This window comes from Schistocerca serialis, chromosome 7, assembly GCF_023864345.2.
Source record: "Schistocerca serialis cubense isolate TAMUIC-IGC-003099 chromosome 7, iqSchSeri2.2, whole genome shotgun sequence".
NCBI lineage: Eukaryota > Metazoa > Arthropoda > Insecta > Orthoptera > Acrididae > Schistocerca > Schistocerca serialis.
Genome location: NC_064644.1, coordinates 419,093,735 through 419,117,441, shown reverse-complemented (window position 1 = coordinate 419,117,441; position 23,707 = coordinate 419,093,735). Strand labels below are relative to the sequence as shown.

The 23,707-nt window shown below is 37.9% G+C and overlaps 1 protein-coding gene across 1 annotated transcript in view; it reads right to left on the bottom strand.

The window, feature by feature from the left end:
* Window positions 1-12,350: 12,350 nt before the first annotated feature.
* The window catches only part of LOC126413131 (uncharacterized), a 186,669-nt gene continuing 175,312 nt past the window's right edge, over window positions 12,351-23,707 (bottom strand). The window contains exon 20 of the mRNA XM_050083023.1: window positions 12,351-15,294. Within this exon, the coding sequence (XP_049938980.1) occupies window positions 15,085-15,294 (210 nt within the window). The 3' untranslated portion in view covers window positions 12,351-15,084. The remainder of the gene's footprint in view (window positions 15,295-23,707) is intronic.

The window sequence follows — 23,707 nt, the reverse complement described above, 5'->3', positions numbered from 1 at the left end:
TGAATCTGTTTCATTTGCTGAATGATGCTTGTAATAGAATCATGCATTTCATCAAAATGAGAAACAGCTATGGAACTGTATGATAATTGATTGGATAATAACACAGTGGCCTTTGCTTAGGATGATATTTTTATTTTCATCATCATCATCTAAACAGTTACAGCAATTTATAAGAACTAAAAAGGAGGAAGTACGCTATTTTGATATTCCAGTGCATACGAGTTTGACATCTGTAATACAGGGTGTTATAAAAAGGTACGGCCAAACTTTCAGGAAACATTCCTCACACACAAAGAAAGAAATATGTTATGTGGACATATGTCCGGAAATGCTTACTTTCCATGTTAGAGCTCATTTTATTACTTCTCTTCAAATCACATTAATCATGGAATTGAAACACACAGCAACAGAACGTACCAGCATGACTTCAAACACTTTGTTACAGGAAATGTTCAAAATGTCCTCCGTTAGCGAGGATACATGCATCCACCCTCTGTCGCATGGAATCCCTGATGCGTTGATGCAGCCGTGGGGAATGGCGTATTGTATCACAGCCGTCCACAGTACGAGCACGAAGAGTCTCTACATTTGGTACCGGGTTTGCGTAGACAAGAGCTTTCAAATGCCCTCATAAATGAAAGTCAAGAGGGTTGAGGTCAGCAGAGTGTGGAGGCCATGGAATTGATCCGCCTCTACCAATCCATCGGTCACCGAATCTGTTGTTGAGAAGCGTACGAACACTTAGACTGAAATGTGCAGGAGCTCTATCTTGCATGAACCACATGTTGTGTCATACTTGTAAAGGCACATGTTGTAGCAGCACAGGTAGAGTATCCCATATGAAATCATGATAACGTGCTCCATTGAGCGTAGGTGGAAGAACATGGGGCCCAATCAAGACACTAACCTGTTGATGCTACGTACTGATGTGCTTGATGCTAGTACTGTTGAGCAATGAGTCGCATGTCAACACAAGCACCGAAGTCAACATTACCATCCTTCAATTGGGCCAACTGGCGGTGAATCAAGGAAGTACAATACATACTGACGAAACTAAAATGTGCTCTAACATGGAAATTAAGCGTTTCCGGACACACGTCCACATAACATCTTTTCTTTCTTTTTGTGTGAGGAATGTTTCCTGAAAGTTTGGCAGTACCTTTTTGTAACACCCTGTAGATGAAAGGACTTCCAACATTTATTATTTTACAAGTTGATTTGCAACAGTATGGTCAAACAGTTCATCGTTTACATTTGATAAAAACAGTAACCGTGTCCTCGATTCAGTTATTGGTTTGAACACCATTGTATTTTACTAGGCATGGTCCTGTTGGAAATGGTATGACATCACTTTCCTCAGACCTGAAAACTAAATCATCACCCAACCAGTTACAAGGGGACCAGTAGTGTGGCATAGACTCCGAACCCTAATGCAGCTTGCTTTGGTTCTCTAAGTTAATTACAAGTCAAGTTACATGACACTGAAGTTGTAACGTACCTTTTGGGATGCCCCGCAGTTGTAGTTTTGCTTCTATAGGAACTTAAAATTTTTCAGAATGCTGTCTGATTAATTCATGCATCAAGCTGCAGTTTTTGTACCGGGACAATGTCCTTATCCACTTCTGTTGTTTTCATAAATCACTGAGAGAAAAATGTTGATGGATATTTGGACTACACTGCTGAAACAAGAACCTAGTACACCTGGAAAAATGACATTGTTTTTGACCCAGTAACAGCATATGCCAACTGGGAGATAGTAGATGAACAGAAACAGTTTCAACATTGTCCACTAACGGATGGCATAGTGGCATAGCTAAAGAGCATCACCTGTGTCTACTATTTAATAGGGAATGCTCAGTGTGATACAAACATGTGAAGCAAGCAGGCAACCATGCGATGGAGATGCACTCATGCTTCCTACAGTCAAATGAGCAAGTTTGATAGGGGTCAAATTGTGGCCTTCTGCGTAGCAGGATGGTCCTTTTGGAGAACTGTCGCACAAATTGAATGTGCTGCTTTATTGCACAATGATGCTGATAATTGTCACATGAACATTCTTGCACTTGTAGATGAGGTTCTGGGCTTCTACACAGCACAGACACCTGCAATGGAAGACTGTACAACTACCACAGCATAGATAAGAGAGCTTGTGAGCCCACATGTGTTGACACAAACTGTTGCAAATTAGGTATTAGTAGTGAGACTACAGGCACACACACCTCTAGCCCATCTTCCACACATGCCACAGCATCAACGTGCATGGCTCAACTGGTGCCATCAGAGATGGAACTGCACACCGTGGTCTTCACTGATGAAAGCAGATTCTGTTTTCACATAACTGATGGTCATTTGCACATACGCTGTAGACCTGGTGAGGGCTGCCTTGTAGAATGCATCTGCTCAAGATACACCGGCCCCACCCAGGCCTTCTGGTCTTGGGTGCAATAAGTTACAACTCTTATTCATCTTTAGTATTTCTGGAGGGCGAACAAGTGTTCAGTACGTGCAGAATGTTGTTAGACCCATTCTTCTGCCATTCTTACAACAGGGAGGTGATGTGTTGTTCCATCGTGATAATGCTCACCCACACACTGCCCATTAAACTCAATGTGCTCTGCAAGACATGCAGCAACTTTCCTGGCCACCACAATCTCTGCATTTTGTCTCCAATCGACCATGTATAGTATATGATGGGACGAGAAGTGACTTGTGCGACTCGTCAACTGACAGCTCTTACAGAAAAGGTCAAGCAAGTGTGCTATAACATATCTCAGGACAGCATCATCATCTGTACAATTGACTGGATGCCAGATTCGGTGCCTGCATTTCCACCCGTGGAGGCTACACTGTGTACTAATATGGGTGTTGCACCATGGCTTTATACTCTGTGCCTCAGAACCACTTGTGCTACTGATCTGTAAATACCATCATTTCATGTACTCCATATGCACTATTGTGAGAATAAATCTTGAGTGAACTGAAGACCTTGTGAAAGTGGTTATTAAATTTTGTGACATTAGGACTTAATCATTAGTCCAGAAAATTAATAAGGAAATGAACATGAAAATATGACTCATAACTATGGAAACTGCATAATGCTAATGATGGTGATGGCCAAGTATGTATGAGAAGTGCACTTATTTATCCATACATCCACCATAAACAGATAAGTTTGCTTGTGGACCAGTGTCACATGGCATGTATTACACGGTTCAGATTTTCCTGGGTAATGAGAGCTTATTCTCAATGGAAAGTTGCAATCATGGCTGTAATCAATGTATGACTTATACACCTGGACCTACATCTGTACTCTGTAAACCACTATGAAGTGCATGGTAGAGCATATGTCCTACTGTCAAACGTTTGTTTTTCTTTCCATTCAATTTGTGCATGGAAGGGGGAAGAATGACTGCTTAAATCTCTCTGTGTGTGCTGTAATTAGTCATTATCTCGTCTTTACAGGCCTAAAGACAGTTGTATGTAGGGGGCTATAGTATATTCCTAGTTCCTCTTTCAATAAGCTTCTGTGGTGTAGTTGGTGCCTATCTTCAGGTGTTTGCCAGTTCAATTTTTTCAGCATTTCTGTAACACTCTCCAGTAATTAAACAAACCTGTGACAATTTGTGTTGTCTTCCTTCACATATTTTCAATATCCCCCATTAATCATATTTGGTTTGGATTGCACACAACTGAGCAACATTCTAATGTAGGATGCACAATGACTTGCAAGCAATGTCATTCGTATCCCACCAATGAACTGAAGTTTGCTTCCTCTCTTACTCATGACTGAACCTATGTGTTCATTTCGTTTTGTATCCCCACAAGTTATTATACCCATGTATGTATCAGTCAACTGTAGTCATAGGATATATAGACTCCATGATGAGTCACACAGGTGTTTTGAAACCAATCTCTTTTGTAAATTATTTTTCTGATACAAAGTACACATTCAAAATGTCATCTTTGCTATCATCATCATGAGTGGACAAAAAGTAGGTCAATAATTGTAGCACACTAACATAGAAATAATGGTCCATTGTCTGAATTAAATGCTGCCTGTGATGCTGAAGCAGAAATAACATGTATAGAACAAGAACAGAATGTGGAATCAAATCTGATGCAGTTTTTTCTAGCAGACAAGATCATCATCAATTGTGTGTTGTGCCCTCACTTTTTAATATACTGTGAGAAGTTTGAGGGCAAGCAATACATTTCTTAGTCAAGCAATTAAATACATTTTTTAAGGTGAAAACGACCACATGTTTTTGTATGTTTCCTGTTCCAAACTAATGAAAAAAAAAAAAAAGAAAGAAATGTGGGTCACCAACACTACAGCTTCCTGGAATATCAAGCAGTTTACTCCCTGATGTGTTAATAAATGGCCTTGCATCCTGTCCTTTCTTGTAGAGTCCATGACTGCAGCACCTTAGACCGCTCGGCTAATCCAGCGCGGCCACAGCTATGACAGTGCTGTATCTGGAGTGCCAGCAGCTGCAGTCTATGTTGCGCAGACAGCACACCTCGCTGTGTGGCAGCTTCTGTAACACTGCTTCCCCACATCATTGTCCGAGGATACCGGGAAGCTCCTGACAACACATGGACACCAGTACTTATCCTGTTCCAGACCTTTCTACAATGACTGAAAATGTCAAACTTCTGCAAAGTCGGTGTTGAGTAGCTGCATTTAAACATGCCCACAGCGATCCTGTGCGATACGACCAGATAGGCCATATACGAGGGAAAATCAAAAAGTCTTTGCCCCCCCTTTTTTTTTAGCCAAATTACAAATTAATATGCAAAGTCAACATATCCATACCCAGTATTGGATCTTTCTTGGTTCGTGTCAGCCGTATCTGCTGGTAGCTCCACTGCACGGCACTGCTGTCAGTTGTTAAAGATGGTAGTTGTGCTTCTCACATACACAGCATTAGAGCAACAAAGTGTGATTCGTTTTCTATGGAGCAAGGGACGAACAACCATTGAGACCTACAGGGAAATGCAGCCCACGTATGTGGAAAACTGCCTCACTTTGAGAATTGTGAGGTTGTGGTTTTATGAGTTCAACAAAGGCCGTGAAGTCTTGCATGACAATGAGTGGTCGGGCACGCCGTGTTCGTTGCTGACTGGCCACAACATTTCCCGAGTGGATACCATGGTGAAAGCAGATCGGTATGTGCACATCACAGCCATTTCCCAGGAGCTTGGCATATGGGTATGGTAGTGCTTCTTGCATAATTTACAGGTCCTTAGGTTACCAGAAGGTTTCGCGTCAGTGGGTGTCTAAGCATTTGGATGACACGATGAAAGGCAAGAAAATGATGTCTTCACTGAATCATCTGGAATGGTACTCCAATGAGGGTGAAGGTTTTCTAGACCAAATTGTTACAGGCGATGAAATATGGATACTGCATTTCACGCTGGAATACAAGCAGCAGAGCAGGCCATGGGCACGTCCAGGTTCATCTGTTAATGGCCTTCTGGGATAGCTGTGGGCTGCTCCTGCTGGATTTCATGCCACAAGGTGCAATCAACAATGCTGACTGTTACAGTGTGGACAGTGTGATTCTGTTCCATGACAACACAAGACCAGATGTGGCAATCAGAACTGCTGAATAGCTCCGTGCATTTCACTGGGAGCTTCTGGAGCACCCAACATACCTTGTCCCTAGTGATTTCCATGTTTTTGGACTGCTGGAGAAGTTCCTTGCACGACAGCAATTCACATGTAACGATGAAGCTCTAAGACAGCAATCCGACTGTTGTTCCATAGTCAGTCTGTGAACTGACTCAGACAGGAAGAATTAAGCATGCTGAACCCCCCATAACTGCACAGTGGGTTTTGGCTGCCTGGAAAAGCACTGAAGCACCAATGATCATAAAATCATTCAAGAAATGCTGTATTTCAACTATTCTAGACAGAAGTGAAGACATTTGTGTTAAGTTGGTGCTCTGGAACAACACTGAGGACGATGGAGGAAGAGGAAATGAATCCGTTTCTGATGTAGATTCCTCCGAAGATACCAGCAACGATGATATTAGTGAATAATGTTGAGTAATGGCTGTAATTTATGGAATGTTAGCTTGCATGTCATGTAGATAATCAAGTTAGGCATTCTTTTTTTTTAATAACTACTGTTGTTTCGACAGTTCAATAAATTTAGCCTACCAGAGATGTGCCAATAAACTTTTTTTTTATGATGTTGATGTTTAAACTAGGGGTGATCATTATGTTCAGCGGCACATTATATTTGCATAAATACGGTGGTCTTTTATGCTGAGAAATGCTCTCCTTGTCTGTGCTAGATTTCTCCTTACGTTCTCCTTGCGTCACCTGCCATGCACTTATTTTATTTCCATGGTAGCAGAATTCCTTCATTTATGTTAAGTTATTAGTTATTAACCTCATTCCTGCTGCTCATCAATAATTTCATCTTTCTTTGGATCACCTTCAATCTTTATTATACACTAAGTAGACTGTTCACTCTATTAAACAGTTCCAAGTCTTCACTTTCGCAGGTGATAACAAGACCATCATCAAACTTTACCAATAATATATTAGGTCTACAACTTTGCTTCTGCAGTTTTGCAATAGACAGCAGTAACGGCAAGTGCAGTTCAGGTGGTTGGTGATAGGTGTAATACGATAAGCTTAGGCACCTGAAAACATAATGCTATAAAAATATTAGGCTATTTGTGATTGCATCATAAGGTTATTCTTGATTAAGTACGTCAACTTGCATATCCATTTCTCCCCATTTGCGGGAAGTTTTAATTTTCTGCTATAATATGAAGAAATCTGAGGCTGTGTGGCTTCTAAAATGCTGGGTAAGACCAATGGTGAGGGAACTGTTAATGGAAGGACGTGCAGAGAATGTTTTCAATGCCTTAAGGACAGTGATTTTGATGTCGAAGACTGGCATGGCGGTTGATGACAGAACATTTTCATAGTTAGTGAGACAGACAAAGACAGTCACAGGATATCATTATCAAAAGCAATTGATGCATTGAAGCCCAGCACTGAAACACAAATGGCCACAATACAGCGATAGACACGTAAAGGTAATTTTGCAGCAGATCAGTGCTCGACCCCACATCGCAAAACCCATCAAAATATACATGGAAATTTTGAAATGAGAAATCCTATCCCTCCCGCCATATTCTCCATACGTTGCTCTCTCTGACTGCCATCTTTTTCATTCAGTGGCATACAGTCTGGCTGACCAGCACTTCCGATCATTTGAACAAGAGCAAAGTTGAATCGACTCATGGATCCCCACAAAAGACACCCAGTTCTTCCGCCATGGGATTCATATGCTATCCGAAAGATGGGAGAATGTAGTGGCCAGTGACGGGCAACACTATGAATCATAATTTTTTTAAAGTTTTCACAATAAAGCTCCAAACTTCAAGAAAAAATGGCAGAAGCAAAGTTGTAGACCTAGTACTTTTACTCCGAATTTTAATCCCACTCATGAACCTTTCTTTGATTTCCTACATTCTTCTTCAATCTACAGGTTGAACAGTAGTGGTGAAAGACTGCATTTGTGTCTTATGCCATTTTTAAGCCAATCAGTTCCCTCTTGGACTTCCATTCTTATTGTTCCATATTGGTTCCTGTACACAGTGTATATTACTCATCTTTCCCTACAGTGTATACCTATTTTTCAGAGAACTTCAAACATCTTGTAACACTTAACATTATCAAATGCTTTTTCTAAGTGTGTAAGTCCTATGAAAGCATCTTCTTTCTCATTCTTTTGTATGTTTTTGTGATCAGCAACTTCGGTGCATGAGCTGTCAATGTGATTGTAAAACAGCTCTACATTTATCTGCCTTTGCTGTGTTCAGGATTGTGTGGACAATATTCTTATAAAAATTTGACAGCTCCAGTCTCAGATTCTTCACAGCAACATGAATATTCACCATTTGAGCCCTTCAATAAATATTATGGGTTTTGCCTCATCTGCAGATAAAAAATTTTATGTACAAATTTGATTCTTTACAAATGCTCTAAATATTAATTCTTGTGAATGTTTTACAAATTAGAACTTAACATACACAAAGCCTTACATAAAATGTTACCTAATCTTTCTCCTGATATGTTTATGTTGTCAGTTGGTAAGTGCACTTTTAACTGGCAATCACTCAGTATCAAATTGTCCACAGTCTTGATGTTTCTGTATGTGTTTTGAATGTCCTAATGTTCTTCAGCTTCAAAAGAAGTACAACAACTTTTTAATTCAGCCAGCCATTTCTCAACTGTTGAAAATGAAAGAGCAGATCCCTACGGAAATTTACCAACTGTGGATAAAATTACTTAGTTCTTACATTTTGTGAAATAATGTATCAAAACCAAAATGTCATTAATATTAATTGCCAGACCAAAAACTTTTCCTTGCCCTCATAGAACTGGACAGTGTCATTTGCACAGACCGTTAATCAGCACCTCCAAGATGTAACTATTCACTTCCACAATGGCCAAATTCTACTGATGGACATTCTTCCCATAACTAGATTTGAACCAAGCATCTTCACTATTAAACACAGAGACAAAATCCACTATACATATCACAATATATTTTCTCTCGATTCTCCATCCTGAGACTTACTATCTGTTAAATTTGTTATGATACATTTACTTACCAATTGTTTCTAGTTATCTGAAAATTCAGTTTTCACAGAGAGCTCTGAAACAGTCATTATCTGCACTTTTTTAATATTCTTTGTCAGCTCATTTCAGAAGTGCCATAAGCCAAAAGAGAAAAACACTGTGTGATGAATTTTAGCTGAGGAGATTTTGGTAAAATAATTATTTTGAAGGGTTTAGAAATAATCCAAGTATGTTTAAACAGCTTCATCTTCATTCTCTCTTAAGCTCTACAACACAATGCAACCTTGCTAGACATTATGTAGTGTATGCTTAAAGAATACAATAGCAAAAGTTTTGTTCTTTGTATAAGAAACTAAAACCATATCTCTTTAATCAGTGATATAATTCACACATGTAAAAGCGTTGGTTACAAAATGGTTTTTGAACAATTTTAAATCCTTGACACAACACTCCACAGACAAAGACCTCAAAAAGGAAATCAAAATGCCAGGAAATGTCATGCATACTGAGCATCAGGCAATGAGCGCAATTCTCACATTCAGAAATTGAAAATGAAATGACAGAATAGTTATTTTATGTGGATGGAGACACACATCATAAGCTGCCATATTATCAGAAATATTTATGTAAAACGTTCATTGACAAAAAAAAAAAAAAAAAAAAAAAACAAAAAACAAAAACAACCTACATTCTTGCTTGGAATCACAGTACACAAAACAATAACACAGCAGCATATACCCACATTTAAGGTTATGCAACCACATAAATTTGTTTAATCATACTATTCGTGAAATAAATGGCATCTATTTCATATACATATAATGCTATCATGCCAATTCTTGAACAGCTCATAAATTTTCTAACTGGAAGCTTCAACACTGATGATTAAAGACACTCTTACATTATTTCCTATTCATGTTCAACACTCATTTAAATTGCTTAACAGTTCATGCTCTTGAACATAAAACTACAAATTTAACACTTAAAAAAAATAGACAATCTGTCACCAATACTGGCATAATCAGCACTCAGGATGAAAAAGCCAGTGATTGATAATATTCATAAATTTATTTCAGACTGACTGACAACAAGAGCTAAAACCACCTTTCTTCAGTCGCCTGAGATGTACAGGTACACATTTTGTCTTAGGTTTACCAATAATGCACACCACATTAAATATCAGTGCTAAAAGTGTTAGCAGTGACAGCTATAACAAATTACATTACAATGTAAACCAAACACTGTATTTTTCAAGACAATACTTTGCACTATGTCATCATCTGATGTAATATGGTTTAGAAACCCAAATCCATAACACCTGTAAAATTCTAAATTGTTGCTTTGTTTGTATGTAATAATATAAAAACTCAAATACAATGACCTGCTTAGCGAAAAACTGCAATTTTTATTTTTATTAGTTGCCTAGATATGCCTCACCACTACTGTAGCATCATCAAAGTGTTTTCTTGTTAATTCTTATCACATTTATTCATTCTCAGCTCTATTAGATTATCTCTTCTTACATTTGCATTTTACAATACAGCCATATATATATTCTATTGCATACTATTTCCAAAGAAATACACTTTCTATGAAATGTGTCCAAACAATTCCTGTTAAAGGTGTTCTTGCCATTATCATTTAGAATTGTTACACTATTTTAGGACAGTATTACTTTCAATAAAACTACAGAAAGAATAGAATGCTGGTCACCACACAGAGGAGGTGCTAAGTCCCAGATTGGTACAAAGAGAAAGAAAACTGAAAATAAATTTGTTTTTGGAGGGGTCTGTCTTGAGTAAAACACAATTTTGTCTTCTCTTTTATTTTCCACATGTTTTGCTGCAGTTTTAGCATGATCAGTGGGCTTTTATTTTCTTACTTGTTACCACATTCCATAATTTTCCTGGGCTTTTATGTTTTTTATAGTGCTTTTCTTCTACAGTCTGTCATGTTTTCTGGTTTCTCCATTTCCTTCACTGTGAAGACATGCACTACTGAACTTTTGTTATCACTGTTTACAAACTGCACTATTGAACTTTCACTGTCACTGTTTACAAACTGAAGTTTGTAATCAGTGATAGTGCAAGTTCAGTAGTGCAGATATTCACAGTGAAGAAAATGGAGAAACCAGAAAACATGACAGACTGTAACAGAAAAACACTACAAAAAAAACATAAAAACCCCAAAAACAACAACATGTAGTAACAAGTAAGAGTATAACATCTCACTGCTGATGCTGTAACTTTAGCGAACCATGTACTGGAAATAAAAGAAAAGACGTGTTTTTAAGGATGGAGATCACGAAATAAAATTTGGTGAGACCAGCACGCTAGCGAGGATGTCACATTATTATACACGTATGTATAGAGAGGCAATTGAAATCCACAAACATCAATATAATTTTAATCATAAAGAAGAAGGATTAAAATTGGACAAGATATGGTGGTCGACGTTGCATCAATCACTTGACAATCGATTGCCTGCAATCGAGAGAACAGACGATAGCCAGAGATAGCTACACATCGACGCCACATGACATGCGGTGGCGCCCTCTACAATCTCCATATAAGCGGCGGCCCCAGTTCCCAGCAGCCAGTCATCGACTCACCTCGGAAGATGTTCTCCGTAGTTGAGAACGAAACGTCAGGGAGAAGAAGTTCTACAGATCGACCACGGCAACTTAGCCCGGAAGTGTTTACTGATGAAGACAAAATGGTGTTTTGTTCAAGGTAGACCCCCTTCAAAAACAAATCTACTGATAAAGCACCTAGCCACTGTCTCCAGGCTCTAAGGCTAGATTGCGTCTTAGCACCCAGAGACAGTAGCCATGTGCGTGTGTAATGTTGTTGTTGTATGAATGTGTGAGTTCCACTTCTGAGGAAGGACTCTGTCTAAAGGCTTAAATATTTCTTGTATTCTTTCTCTTTGTGTCTTTCTGTAACTCAACACCTCCTCTGTGTGGTATTAACAATATATCCAATTCATACTGTTGTTATTCCATCCTGAGCTTTTCATAGTACAGTACTACTATTATTCACTTTTAGGAATCATGAAATGATAGGGCAACACTTCCCGTGTCACATGTTGGAACACATTTCATTATGAAGCTTCAAGCTTGCAAATGGTGTGGTGCAGATGGAACTGTTTAAGTATAAAATCTGGAAAACATTTGGACTACCATATAACACAACAAAAAGCAGAGAAATGGAACAAATGCAAATTCTACAGCAGAAAATGTTATAAAATTGAAAATCATAATTATTTACAAGACAGATAACGAAACATGCAGATGAAGCCACAGGACCTGAGAAACATGTCCAAACAACCACAAAAAAGAGAAAGATGACTGCATTTGGATAAGATGATCCATAATGTTCAACATAAAACTCTTAATGTACCAAGCATTCAAATAATTTGCTATAAAATCAGTATATGTGATGTGATTCATTATCCAGGAACTATCGTAAATTGTAGTCTTCTCTCCTGTCTTCATTCTTGCATACAATTATGCATATAAATGACACTTTTATTATCTGCATCTGGTTCACAGCATATTGTTTCCTGCACACTCAAACATTAAATTACCCTCCAAGTGAAACTGTGGAGCTTTAAGCAAGTAAAAATAATTTTGGTAACAGAAATGCAGGTAATGGCAGAAACCAATTTGACTCTGTTGGAAGGGATGGAGAAAGTGGGAAGGGGGTGGGGGGGTGGAGGGGTGGGGGGTGGGGGGGAGACAGGACAGTAGTAACACATCAAACTGTGAAACATAATAAAATATAGCCAGTTTCACTAATATTTTTAAACAAATAAATCAGGTTCACACATTTTTGTCACAATATATTTTGTAATAGAGCTTAAACATTTGAATGAGTGTAAAGTAGTTTTGTCAGCAAAGAAAGGCAAATACACAACAATAAACAGCTTAGCCCAATTTGCTGCACATTATAAACTTACTAACACTGAGTGTAGTTCTTTCACCAAACAATAATTACACCTGATTATATGTTTAAGTAAAAATTTTGTTGGGATGTTGGAAGACCTATTACATTCAAATAAAATGCACAGCTCTACCAAACTAGCTCTGCAGATGTAACTGAAGAAATATTAACTTTCTCATTTAGCAATGAGATAAAAGAGACCTCACAGAAGGTGACGTGGTGCATCTTCCTTATCAATCAGCCAAGCAATTAAAATTGTGCTTTGAACCTCTAACTTGCTGAGGATTGTGCTGGACTGACAATATAAATATGATGTGAGACTGGGTCCAGAATCAATAATCTACTTGGGTAATGTAGAATTTTAACATTTCTGGAACACTATGGTAGAGGTTTCCACCTGGAAGTTTTTAGTTTCATCTATATGGATAACAATAGTTTGGTTACCTATGCCTCAGATACACATTGTGTAAATATGATGAAATGCAATTACACACTTATAAACTTTTCAGGCAAATTCAGCATACTCTCATACCATTAGGGATAGATTAGCATGTTAATTAGGCCTAGAAAGCTTATCAAGGATCAGGAGACATAAAAAGGCTGCATGGAGGAGTGAAACCTTTGATCTACAGGCACAGATGCTGGATGGATTTTCTCAAAGACAAAAATATAGACACTTGCACATAATTTTCTTTGAACATAACCATTTCAGTTACAGATAAGGAGTGGACAGATGACTTTTATATTCAACTACCTTAGATCTGTTCTTGTATTTACTATATACTTTCTGGTCCCCTATTCCACCAGAATATTTAAGGATTCTGCAGAATTAACATGTGGTGACACACATTTTGAGCAAATTTTAAAAACTGTTTCCATTTTCCTCTATCCTTTCTGCAGAAAAAACAATACAATCCCATATGTTCCAACCACATTCAGTTATGCACAGAGGTTAAATGACAGAAGAATAGCTTAACACAAATGGAAATGATATTGGGAGTATCTTCAGTATTTTACTTCTAAGCAATGTAAGTTCAGCACATTTTGGAACACTGTTAATGGAAGGAACATGATTAGCAGTTCAGTCACATGATAAAACAAGAAAAGGACAAATTAAGTATGGAATGTTGTTGAAAACACGTATTTCATAATTCTACATGTATGTGGATCGATTAAATATATTTGTTTTTTGCCATAATTTGTTAAAACAGCAAAACTTTCATTGGAGTACTGTATAAATATATACACAGTACATATCTGGTTTCCACTACAACACAGAAATCACCAAGGTCTTTATTTGTTTCATTAAAAGATTCAGGTACCAAACAGTGAATTTGATGTCATATCAAGCTGAAATAATCAAATACTAATCATTAATACATCTGTAACCCTATATCAACAGTCATTCAAATACATCATAGACGCATGGTGGATATAATTCAGAATTTGAGGTAGTAGAAAGTGTTACACTCTCTTCCTTACGATCTGCAAACAGCAGTTAAAAATTCACAATAGTTAGTTCATTTTGTACTAAATTAACTATCAAATACTGTGATCATTGCAGATTTTTCTTCTTCATTAGTACAATCTGAATTCCCAACTAATAAGTATATGAGCATTTAAGAAGTGGGAATGTTACTGTGTACACTGGAATGAACTATTCCATAAATCTGCAAATGGATGAAAAAAGTCAGTTTTTGCTGGTTTTCTCTGGCAATTTCAAATGTCAATAAGTGTCTTGTAAAAGTATCTTCTATTGTTCTTTTTGCAAGGAGATGTTTTGTCATTTCTATTGGCCTTTCTCAAACACGTTTTTTTTTTTTTTTTTACATCTTACATTAAATTCATAGATGTACCACCATTTAATCAAAAAATAAACGTGACCAGTGACTCTGTACTGTAATAGAAACTTGGATGACTTTTAAGGTGGTTTGCGGTTCAAACACACTGGGTAAATGCTTGCATTTGTTACTGTATCACAGTGAAAATACTTAGAATGGCTTGTCAGTGTTAACTGCAATACTTGAAACTATCAAATACTTGAAACTATAGCATTCAGTAGCCCCACCATCTGTGCACTGATTAGAGGAAAAAAGCAAGGGGACACTTGTCAGCCTGAAACTTTCCAGAAGTTATCAGGTATACAATATTTTAAAGCAAATTTTCATACAAGCACAATTATTTCAGAAATTAACATGACACACCTCTTGGAGAACTGCTTCACTTATCACAGCATTCAATGACACACACAATACACAATTGACAAATCAGACAAGTCAGCAGTCTACAACACTTACACACTCATCTCACAGAGATGAAATGAAAATATAAATAAAATATGTACTGTTTATGCAGCTGTCAGCACAATCCATAACAGGCAGCTGAATAAACAGGATAAAAAGAGAGAATGTTTATATTTCTCCCTCCTCAGTACAAATATCTCTTAAACTGCTGTCATCAGTTGCAGTCATATAGAATCTCCGTCAATTCCACAGTCTGTAGACATCTCAACATGCTGAATTAACAATTTCATGGAACAGCTTCCTCTTCACTTTCTGACGAATCTTGCGCTCGTTCCATCATATTGGAGCTATGTTTACGATGTCGAGCATAAGCTTTACTTTCTTCTCCCGTTTGTCGAAAGCTGATGAGTGGATGCAGTGCAGAACGTAAGCTCCAGAATAGCTTTGGAAACAGTATTTCTTGTTGGGCTAACAACTGCTTGCTGCGGTGCCGTTCCTGTTGTAACAGAAATTTGCATCAGACTGACTATGTTCTAAAACTGTCTTTCAAAATGGTCTGCTCTCAAGTACTAGAGCCTTCTGTTAAGAGAAATTTGTACCAATTTTTGATTCCCTTAAAAAAGTATTAATTGAACACACAATACAAAAACATCATATGTACATGGGAGAACAGCTAAAATTAAAACTGCAATCAAATAAAGATATAAGAAATGTTTTCTTGTTAACAGCCACAGATCAACATGCACACACAACAGGTTAAGAGGTTAAGGACTCTTCAAGAATCTCAAAATTCAACATAAAAAAAAATCAAGTATAATAAAAGTATAGAGGCAATATTATGAAAAGTGTAGATTACTTCTCACCATATAGTGGTGATGCTGAGTCGTCGCAGATAGAAATAATAAAAGGACTGTCAAACGAGCAAGCTTTCACACAAAAAGGCCCTCATTGGAATTAGACAAAAAAAAAAAAAAAAAAACACACACACACACACACACACACACACACACACACACACACACACACACACACATCTTTGGCTGCCGAGGCCGAGGAATAGAGATGCAGTCACGGGTCGGGCTTGAATTCCGGAGTTGGTGGTCATGTGTGTGTGTGTGTGTGTGTGTGTGTGTGTGTGTGTTAGCTGTTATTGTGTGAATGCGTTTTCTACTTATAAAGAAGGACTTTGTCTGAAAACTGAAATATTTTTAGTATTGTTTCTCACTGTGCCTATCTGCAACTCACTGCCTCCTCTATGTGGTAGTAGCAATCTATTATTTCCATATTTTTGTTATAGTGGAAATGTGAGTTTTAAAAGAGACTACACAAAAACAATTTAGGGGCACACAGGAAGACAATGCCAAATACGGTGAAAATTAAGAATGGTGTGTTGGATCTGACGCAAATAAGGCCACTCCAAAATATCAGATGACAATATTTCTTCAAAACTGTCTATGCTAGGAAGTGCGTAGTGGGTAAATTGCTATTAGTGGAAACATGTGTACACAATAACGTCACTTTCTTCATACTGGACTTTTGCACTATACACTTATCTTGAAACCATAGGTATTTGATACCACAAATGAAAATTCCAACTGCAATAAGATATGAAAAGGGTAGTAGTAAAGACAACAGGGATGGGAGACAATAATAATAATAAGAAGAAGAAGAAGAAGAAGGAGTGACGCTATTAGCAAAAATTTTATCACATATTTTGTCTGTCGTGTGTCAACATCACTCAATTTCATTAATAATGCAAAGAGTAAAGATAGCAGTCCACCAAATAGTTAAGCCACTGAGTCCTCAATAGGCACATAAACAAATTTGAGAATATTGCTAGTTTTCACACAAATCTTTCTTCAGAGTTACAGTGTACACACAGCGGTACACATGTACAGCTACAATGTCCTGAATGACTACAATGTGCTAGCACTGTCCAGTTGAGCTGCAGAGCTGGCACAATGTAGTCCGCAGGGACGAAGTGACCACACAGCTGTATGTGCGGGTATGCATGGACTATATCTCTGAAGAAGCATTCATCCAAAAGCTAGCGACATTCTCAGCCTATCGACAGCTCAGCATCTCGACTATTACTGAGCAAGGTTAGCATACTGGACTCGCATTCGAGAGGACGGTGGTTGAAACCGCATCTGGCTATCCTGTTTAGGTTTCCCGCAATTTCCCTAAATCGCTTCAGGCAAATGCTTGGATGGTTCCTTTGAAAAGACATGGCCAATTTTCTTCCCCATTCTTCCCTAATCCGAGCTTGTGGTCTGTCTCTAATGGCCTTGTTGTCAACGGGATGTTAAACACTAATTTCCTCTTCCTCCACCTCAACTATTCATTAAGCTGTCACTTTATTCCTTCCATTATTTATATATTCCAGTAGCACTTTCCACTAACATACTGTTGAAATTCAGTCGGTTATAACCCTGATTTGTAAGAATTTTCTTTGGTTTCTAATAATTTCAATTCTGATGTTGTAGGAAAAAATGATTCTGTCCACAAATAAAGCTGACTGATATTTCTGCTTATTGTCCAATTCTTTTTACTTCTTTTAGACACAATCACAGTTAACATGTTTTCAATCACAATTAGTTTCATCCATTCACACTCTCCAAAAATGGTAAACCTAAAAGCTTGAAGCTTATGGTTTCTGAAGACGGCCAAAGTACAGCCAAAGCCAGTCTCAATTAAAAGTTTGTTAGTGTTACTATGATAATATCCAAAGGAAATATTGTGAAGACAGGAAAAAACAAATATAAAGGACGCGAAAATGCAAAACTTTTCAGAGTCGGTGACTTCTCCTGGCGGAAGGATTGAAGAGAAAGGAAGAAGGATGAAGCAAAAGACTGCTGAAGTTTAGGAAATGCAGAGAGTTAATGGAAAAGTCACACAGAATCCTGATTGATCAAAAAACATCATGCAGGAGAAGTCAACAGGAGCAGAAACTAAGTGTATTACACATGGTAATGAAGGGGGGGGGGGGGGGGGCAGACAGGTTAGAAAATAAAATGGAAGTAAAGAAAAGGAATAGTCGCTGAAAAGAAATGCTGAGACCATAGAAATTAACATAAATGTACAACAGGTGGGTGACGAAAACAAGCACACGTTGTAACACCAGTTCCCACCTGTGGATTTCTGAGAAACTGTTGTTAGGCTGGAGAAACCAGATGGAATGTTTGGTGAAACAGGCACAGAGGTCATGGCTGTCATGTAGTAGAGCATGCTCTGCAACTCACAATATATTGTTGCAGAGCATGCTCTAAAACATGATAGTTGTGACTTTGGTGCCCCTTTCATCATTCGCCACAACCCCTCCCCCTCCCCCCAGCCTAAATTTACTTTAATTTCTGTGGTCTCAGCAGTCCTTTTCAGTAACTGTTCCCTCTTCTTTGCTCTCCTTTTATTTTCCCACATCTTTTATTTTCCTTTTATCTCCCCCCCTCCCCCCCCCCCCACCACCATTAGCTTTCCACTCTTACTGACTCTTGCATGATTTTTTTTAGTAATCTCTGTCTTACTTTCTACCCATCTTCCATTTTTAAGCTCTCAGATCTTCAAATTTCATATGGAGCAGGTACCAACAATCAGTCTTTCCTTCTCATCCCTTCTGGTTAGTCTCCCCTCTCCCATGGTTCTGGGCTGTTTTCCCAGAATTATCTTAACTTCCTAATTTTCACCAGTCTTTTTCCTTCATCCTTCTTCCCTTCTCTTCAACCCTTCTGCCAGAAGGAGCCACTGGCTATAAAAGGTTACTCATTTCCACATCCCACATAGATTTTATTATCTATACAATTAAGATGTATTTTCAAACATTGATAACTTTTATTGATATAAAGGAAATAAAAAGAACTTTATACGTATAGTTTTACTCTCACTCACTACTGATGTTTCCTGATCATCTGAACAGTTAGTTGGTATGCAGAATGCACTCCACCAAACTGTGGTAAATATGAAAATTAGCATAATACTAATATTAAATGAGTGTTTATATGCATTTTACCCTTTTTGCAACAGTGGCACATAACGGTTTCTTATAATTTTATTTTAATTATTGACAACGTAACAATGATGATGCCATACAAGCTACAATAGCAATTTATATGTTGCTTTATGAACGTCACACAGATCGAAACTCACAGCAAATAAAGATTTGTTTATAACCAGCTTGTGGTGTTGTAGAAAAATGACTTCCCTTAAATATTTGGTATCTGTTGGTCATCACCTGCAGAAACCTACTACTAATTTGTGTTTCTATGAACTGCAACTTGTTACATTTGTCAGTTTATAATCCCTGCACTGTGCAGTTTTACACATGTATCTGGAGAAGATTCAATTCTTCGTGACTTAAAACTCCTTTTATGAAGCAGCTATTAATTAGGAAAGTGTGAGATCAATGTATTTCTAATGAACATCCCTTCCCATGATAAATTTAGCAAAACAAAGGATATTACTCATATTCAGAGGCAGCTTTGATTTCAACACAAGAGAAAGCTGCACATCTCTTACCAGCATGGTAAAATTCACGCATGCCTGACACTCCCACAGATTTTATTTTATTTTTCTTTTTTTTTTCTCTCCTTCAATCTTGTAACAAAATGGTTGTTTTTCACTGTCAAATGCACCTCTAATAAAAAAAAGGGAAGTTGGAAATAGTGCACTTTATCAAGCAAGGAACTTATTAGCAACTGAATCTATCGAAATATGTTTCATCCCCTTATTTCATCTAATCATTTGTGAAACTCTAGTTGCATGGTGACGCTTGTGCTATTGTATTCTAGTGCACTCCAGTGACACATTTACAAACTAAGTATATTGTAGTAATTCGAGAATTTATGTGTAAATTCTAGAACCGCTCAGCCTTCTACCGTCTTGAACACTTGATATTCTGGATATGAGTGTGGGATGGTAGCACCCTACCTACTGCGCGTCACATGTTTGTGTGTGCAGGTTTAAAATCAGTTGCAGGAAGAAAGTAGATGTGGTGGTCAGACGGCACCGACAAGTACCTGTCGGACAATCCATAGATGTTTTAGTGAGTGTGTAAGGAAGAACCATGGAGTTTATATGAAGCTCTGAGCTTATTGTGTCATTGACTATTGTTATTAAAACAAGAACTGTTGAAAAAGTACTCTTGTAGACTGTTGATGCAACCTTGTAAGAAGCAAGACTCATTTTATGATTCATGTTAAGAAAGGTCATGGTATCCAAGCCAACTTTATTTCAACTGTAACTCAATTTGTTTCTAGCGTCTCACTGTATGAGAGACTTGCAGGATGTTATATATTTGTGTGGGAAGAGAAATTTGTATAGTGTATGGAGGTCAAATACATCGTTAGTTGATGAAAAGTAAAGTTTGTATGTCTTCTTATTTCATAGGTAGAAAGAGTCTAAAAACTCCTGTACCTAGCGTTATTCGATGGAGAAGAAGTCAAGAGGGTTTCCAGCGGCCAGCTATTCAGTAAAGAAGAGTGACTGCAAATTCCAAGTAAAGAAGCGTAAGGTGGTTTGGGGGAATAAGTTGATGTAACTCAGATCCACACTCAGACTTTAAGTCATCAGAATGTTAGAATATCTGTACTACAGTGGACAGAACAGCCAATGCCACGATCATGATATATTTCTAACTCTATCAAAATATTCTTGGTACAACTCCCTTCTACTCCACTTTTTGAGTCTTCTGGTAGCCAATAAAGAGCTTTATTGCGTAAAAGCCATGCCCCAAACCTGTGCTAGATGGAGTTAAAAGGCATTTCAAGGTGCAACCAAACATATATTACCTGTCTGAAAAACATCATTTTATATCCAAAGTTCTAACAATTTTGAGTGTCATTGTTTCAATCTGAGTGGAATATTTTCAAAATGCATCCTTATAATTTAAATTCAGTAATATAATACTGAAAAATATATTTTAATATATCTTTTGGAGCAGTGCTGCCATAGAGTTTTAACTAAGGGTCACATCTGATTGCATTTATTACTTTTATTACTGTGTCAATAGGCTCTACAATCTCTAAACTCATGCTTCAGATGAACAACAATTCTTGTCACATTTTATACTTACAAGGTGCACTCCATAAGTAATGCAACCAAATTCATAAAAAATCATTTATTAAATATAATTGTACAAATAATCAAAAATTTTCAAAATAGCACCCTCTTTCTGGAGGCAGTGTTTCCATGTCTGGAAGGCATCCTGGAATGCCTTTTCTGGAATGTCCTTTAGAGCTAATGTAACATGCGCCTTGATGCTTTCAATCGTGTCCCAATGTTTTCCTTTCATGACTCCTTTTAACCGAGGAAACAAAAACAAGTCATCGGCAGCCAGGTCAGGACTGTAGGGAGGCTGGGGAACCAATGGGGTCTTGGTGCTGGCCAAGAAGTCATTGACAATGAAGGCACTGAGACTCGGTGCATTTTCATGGTGAACTTTTCACATGTCCTTCATGTCGCTTCACAGCACGAGACCCTCCTTTTCAGTCTTCTGAACACTTCCAAGTAGAAAGCTGAGTTCACTGTAGTCCCAGTAGGTACAAATTCGTGGTAGACAATGCCTCTGACATCAAAGAAGACAATGAGCATGGTTTTGATCCTGGACTTGCTCATGTGTGCCTTCTTGGGATGGGGTGACGATGGGGTGAGCCACTCTGAACTCTGCCTTTTTGTCTCAGAGTCGTACTCAAAAATCCATGACTCACCACCAGTGATAACAGAGTTTAAAAAATGAGGATCATTTTCACACATTTCCAACATTTCTCGGCACCGAAGCACTCGCATGTGCTTGTGTTTGTCGGTCAACACTTTTGGGACAAGTTTGGCACACACCTTTCTCAGTTCAAATCTTCAGCCACAAAGCAGAAAACGGTTGTTTCTGACATGTTTAGAGTTTGTGCTATCAATTGAAGGCTCAACCATCTGTCAGAGTTCAAACAATTGCGCACACATTTTCATCGATTCATGCGGTTGACGGCCGGCCACTGCGAGGTTCGTTGGTGATCTCTTGGCCCTCCATGAACGACTTGTGCCATCAGAAAACTTGTGATTTGGACAAGCAATTAGTCCCAAAGGCATGCTGTAGTAATGGAAATGTTTCGGTGGTGGACTTCCCAAGTTTAACGCAAAATTTTATAGTGTACCGTTGCTCTACAGAATGATCCATTGTGCCACGTTACGTAAACTCAAAACAAGGTTGACGGAAACGCATGTCCTGACTCTCCGGCAGCTCGTAGCCGAATGAGACAAAGAGCGTTTTGAAGCTAACACCCCCCTCCACTTAGCCCAGCTGGTTACAACATGCTGTGGTGTACTGTTGCATCAGAAAAAAATTGGTCGCATTATTTACGGAATACACTCTGTATTTCAACAAGTATGGTAATATATGCCCAGTCTTAAAACAGCTTTGATGCAAATATTTGAACGTTCACATTATTCATGCTGAAGAGTGTAAGAGGAAAAAGTCTCCATTACATATGTTGATTTTATATCCATGTTGTGTAGCTTCAAATAAATGAGCAAGCACAAATTGGGTTTCTTGTTAACAAGATAACTATCTCTATTTTGTTTTTAGAATTGTTTCATTTTCGTAGTCTGCAGTTGTTGTATTCTTTTCTGAGATAGTCCTTTTAAGATACATGCAGTGCCGAGAGCAGTCAGGTTGCCCGTGATGTCATCGCAAACAGCAGCAAAGAAACCTCAGGCCATGTGCAGCTCCCAAGGAATTTTGAAGACCCGAATGCAGAGCTGACAAGAATGTCAATGAAAAATTCATTTGTTTCTGGTGTGAGAATAAGGTCAGTCAGTCCTGCTTGTATGTATTCGTCTATGTTTATGAAGAAATAATAAATTGTTGTTCTGTATTTGAGGAATGGTGCTACTCCTTTAGTAGAGCAGTGTGATGTAAAATAAAAAAGTATTCTGTCAAGAGCTAGTAGATGTTCACTCCACTGAAGACGGAAGATAGTCGAAGGCCCTTTCACATGCTAACCACTTAGTGAAGAATACTGGCACAAGGAACTAAGTCCATGCCACAAAAACTTTGAAAAAATAGATGGTATCGAAATTATGGTCATTTTAAAAGTGCAAGTACGATGCAGCCAGAAAATTCAATCATAAGTTTGAAGTTCTTCAGCCAGTGCTAATAAGACAACAGACAATATCAAGAACAAATATGAATTACAGAAAGGAAAAAATCATGCTTTATAATTATGAGTAGTGGAGTGGAACTATATTACACTAAGGTGCACAACTTTAAAACGTAAATTTGTTGCACTGTGATTCAAACATCACAAAAGTAATACTACCATCGTTAAAAAGTATGCTGACCAGTTTTAAAATTGTAAGAAGGCTTATCAAGAGAATAATGAAGAAATACATCTTAGCTACATGTTAAATAATGAGATGCTAAGCAAATAAACATCAAACATTCATACAAATGAAATGAGAATTATATAGCTGGTTCACAATCAACTGTGTTCAGATATAAATATTTCAAGACTACCTAATATTTTGGATGTTGCAAGAGCAATTTATTGTCATAAACTAATGAGTTTAGCAGCCAATGACCACATCCATACTACACAATGACAGCAGCAGCCGATGACGACATCGACACTATGCGACAGTATCAGCGGCTGACAATGTCCGCACTATGTGATGGCAGCAGCGGCAGCCGACAAAATCAACTAGATACAAATTCATCTGACATTTCTTATACTCAGTGGGTGAATTTTCATTTATAGTGTGAAGTGCAGTGATTTTATTGCAGTAATTTTTATTTTTTTTCCTGGAAAGGCATTTGTGTAAAATACAGTATAGAAATTTCAAAACGGGAATGTAATAATTCAACCACAATTTTTGTCTCAACAGTAGGTGAAGTGCAGACACAACCGATAAACAATTCACTTCTG